Genomic DNA, 3,276 nt, shown 5'->3' with positions numbered 1-3,276 from the left:
ACCTAAATATTAAAGGAACAGGGCCTCATGGGCATTAGTGATGAAAATGCTGAGTTTATTCACTACTATATTTGTCTCTCCTGCACCTGACAGGTGGTGAGGAAGATCCAGTCATGCGGCTTACACCTGTTCCTCCTGGTGTTGAGGAGAGAGGAGTATGAACAGGTACTGTATTAGGATTACCGTGACATTTTCCCATCACTCCCTTCCTTCCATGTGGTAAAGACAATAGGCTGCTTTCATAGCAGACATGATGTCTTCTCATAGCAACACAGGCACAGGTGAAAAGTCACAAAACAAGATATCTGATTTGATTAATTAAAAAATGATCAACAGATTCATTGAATAATCATTAGTGCAGCCCTATCTTTCCCTTATCACCAGGCCAATCTCTAAAGAGTTCTCTTCATTAAAAGTGGATTATGGCTGCACGTGGGTTGCACTTGTGCCAGTGTGTCATATTGTACACTTTATTAAACTGATTGGCAAGTCTTACACAATACAGTATTACTAAAGCTGCAAGCAGCGATGAACGGGCCCTTGCAGTCTCTGTGCCAAGCGATGGACAGATGCACAGTTACATATAACACATCTTTTAATCGTGATGATCTTTAGATTGCATTGACCCAATTTGAAGTCGATACAATCAATTCCCAAGGAGCAGTTTGTTAAAGTTATGCGTATGGGTCCAAGCCTTTTGTACGTCTGGTTTGATTTTCATACATATTGGTGTAACATGTCTCGGGTGCTGCGTTTAGGTGTTGTTGTCGAGCCATTTTGCCATACCAATGTGCAAGACCCATATAATCTGTCCATTTTTGCTACAGCAAAGACACCTGCGTTGCAGACACCAAAAATGCAATCCTTTTGGCAGAAGAAGAATAATTCCTTGCATATAATACATTGTTCCTGAATTGAATCATGCTGATGTCTCTCTTTTCTCCAGGCAGTGTCTGTTGGTGTGGACAGGCAGACTCTGGCCAAGGCCTCCAAAGGGGGCCGCTGCTCTCGACCCAGACTGTGTCACATCAGTAGACACCCGGAGCATGGTCTGGGGATGGCCACCAACTCAGTGGAAGGTAAGGTCATTGTTTGACAGAGTGTTGACTATTCATTTACAGCTTCTCTGAGGCAATACACAGAGATTCTGTGGCGTTTCACAAAAATGCCAACCAGCACTGATCCACAGAGCATTAATGATTCACTTCCTTCTACTCTTTTCTTTTTGTTCACCCTTGCTCTGTAAACACCTGCATAAAAAGGCCACAAGGCTGGATTTGTATTAAAGTTAATACTGTCTTACACTTTTTAAATTTCTTGATAAAAAGGTTATCCATTTGCCTAACTTTTCTGTCTCCATCTATAGCACAGGTTGCCAGATGCGTCTGGTTTACATCTCTTCATCAAAGCAGACAGCCTCATTGTGATGAAATTACTACATTTACACTAATGTTTCAGTATTATTCAGAATATGACAATATTCCTCATTTGATAAGGGTCATGTAAACAGCATATTCCTTTCGGATATTTCTTATTGGGCCTCTTGTGGGGTGTTCCCGGTCTGAAGTTGTCAGTACCTAGTAAAAATGGTCTAAGTAATGAACATATATACATAGACAAATATACATACATTATATACATAAATACGTATATATGTGTATATGTATGTATATATGTAAATATATATATATAGGGATTTATATGTCTTTATTAGAAAGTAACGTAGTCACTGTGAAGCTGCACCCTATCACTTACTGTCCAAGAAGTAGTTCTGCACTATTAGCTTTACATTTCTGTTTTTACAGATTGAAGATTAAACAAAAAAGATTTAACGTGTCATTCAGTGACCTTAATTAGTTGGTAGGTGTGTTTTTGAATGTTCGACTGGGCTAGGCTAGCTGTTTCCCCCTGCTTCCAGTCTTTATGCTAAGCTAGGCTAACCATGTCCTGACTCCAGCTCTGTACTAAAACACTCACACACACTTGATCTTCTCATCACTCTGAGAAAGAAAACTGTATTAGTACCCAAAATGTTGAAGTATTCCTAAAGGAACCTATTAACAGCTGAAAATTACTATCTCTGGTTTATACGTACAAAGTACAGCAGCTTTATACCACACCATACTGAAGATTCTGATTCTGATAATAGTATTGATGTGTCACCAGGTCAGAAGGGCCAGTATGTTGTGAGCACAGTGACTGATGGTCCAGCAGAGAGAGCTGGTGTCTGCAATGGAGACAGACTGATCTGGATGAATGGAGTCATGGTGTCAACGCTCACACACTCTGTCCTCAGCAGAACTGTAAGAATCCAGTTTCCTCAGTCAGATCAGATCTAACTGCTGCAGTTTGTTAGACTGAACATGTGTGTGAGTTCCGCAGTGTGTTTGGTTGTCAGGTGAAAAAGAGTGGGGAAGTGACAGTGCTCGTCGTTGACAGTGAGAGTGAGTGCTGCTACCTCAAGAGAAAGATGCCCATCCTGCCTGTGCTGGCAGAGTGCAGCCGCCTCCCACACACTGCCAAGACAATGTGTCTGGTTAAAGGACGCGATGGATACGGCTTCCTGCTGAGACAAGAGAAGCTGGCAGGCACTAAACAGATAGGTGAGAGATACACTGATGGACACGTGGCAACAATCACATCCATACACAGACACACACACAAACTCACTCACCTCAAGAGCCAGCTCACCATTTCATAATGTCATAATGTGATATAATGAGTACAGATTACACAAATATAGCGGGGAACTGAGATAACAAAAGCATAATTTGAAATCTTCACAGCTCTCTCTTGACATCGACTAAGTCTTTCTATTTGTTTGTTGATCCTGTGTGTGTCTCAATCTGCAATATTCAGTCCCTCCAAGATTTCACAGCATGCATAAGCTTAATTACCACTCCCAGAGTTAGCAATAAAAAGATGGTACCTTAAAGGTCCAGTGTGTAGGGTTCCATGGCATCTTACGGTGAAGTTGCAGATTACAACCAGTACTGGTTACCTTCCAAGTGTGTAGGAGAAATTATGGTGGTTGCGAACTTGCGAAAGACAATGGTTTGTCCATTCTGGGCTTCTGTAGAAACATGGTCGTTCAACATGGCGGACTCTGTAGAAGAGGACCCTACCCTCTGTAGATAAAACCGGCTCATTTTAAGGTAATAAAAACTAGGGATGGGGATCGAAACCCGGTTCTATCAAGGACCCGGTTCCACTTTTTTCAAAACCCGAAAATCAATAACGTTTGGGCTTATCGATACCACTATCGAGTCTCGTCGT

General features: G+C 41.6%; 1 protein-coding gene across 1 annotated transcript in view; it reads left to right on the top strand.

Annotated features, from left to right (window-relative positions):
- Nucleotides 1-93: 93 nt before the first annotated feature.
- The window catches only part of LOC118341313 (Na(+)/H(+) exchange regulatory cofactor NHE-RF3-like), a gene marked incomplete at its 5' end in the record, with an annotated part of 4,304 nt that continues 1,121 nt past the window's right edge, over nucleotides 94-3,276 (top strand). The window contains 4 exon segments of the mRNA XM_035679536.1: nucleotides 94-165; nucleotides 947-1,079; nucleotides 2,167-2,303; nucleotides 2,399-2,603. Coding sequence (XP_035535429.1) covers nucleotides 94-165; nucleotides 947-1,079; nucleotides 2,167-2,303; nucleotides 2,399-2,603 — 547 coding nt within the window.

This window comes from Morone saxatilis, unplaced genomic scaffold (assembly GCF_004916995.1).
Source record: "Morone saxatilis isolate NCDOM2014 unplaced genomic scaffold, NCSU_SB_2.0 Contig8, whole genome shotgun sequence".
Taxonomy (NCBI): Eukaryota; Metazoa; Chordata; class Actinopteri; family Moronidae; genus Morone; species Morone saxatilis.
Note: the sequence above shows the minus strand (reverse complement) of the source record. Positions and strands in the feature narration are given on the sequence as shown.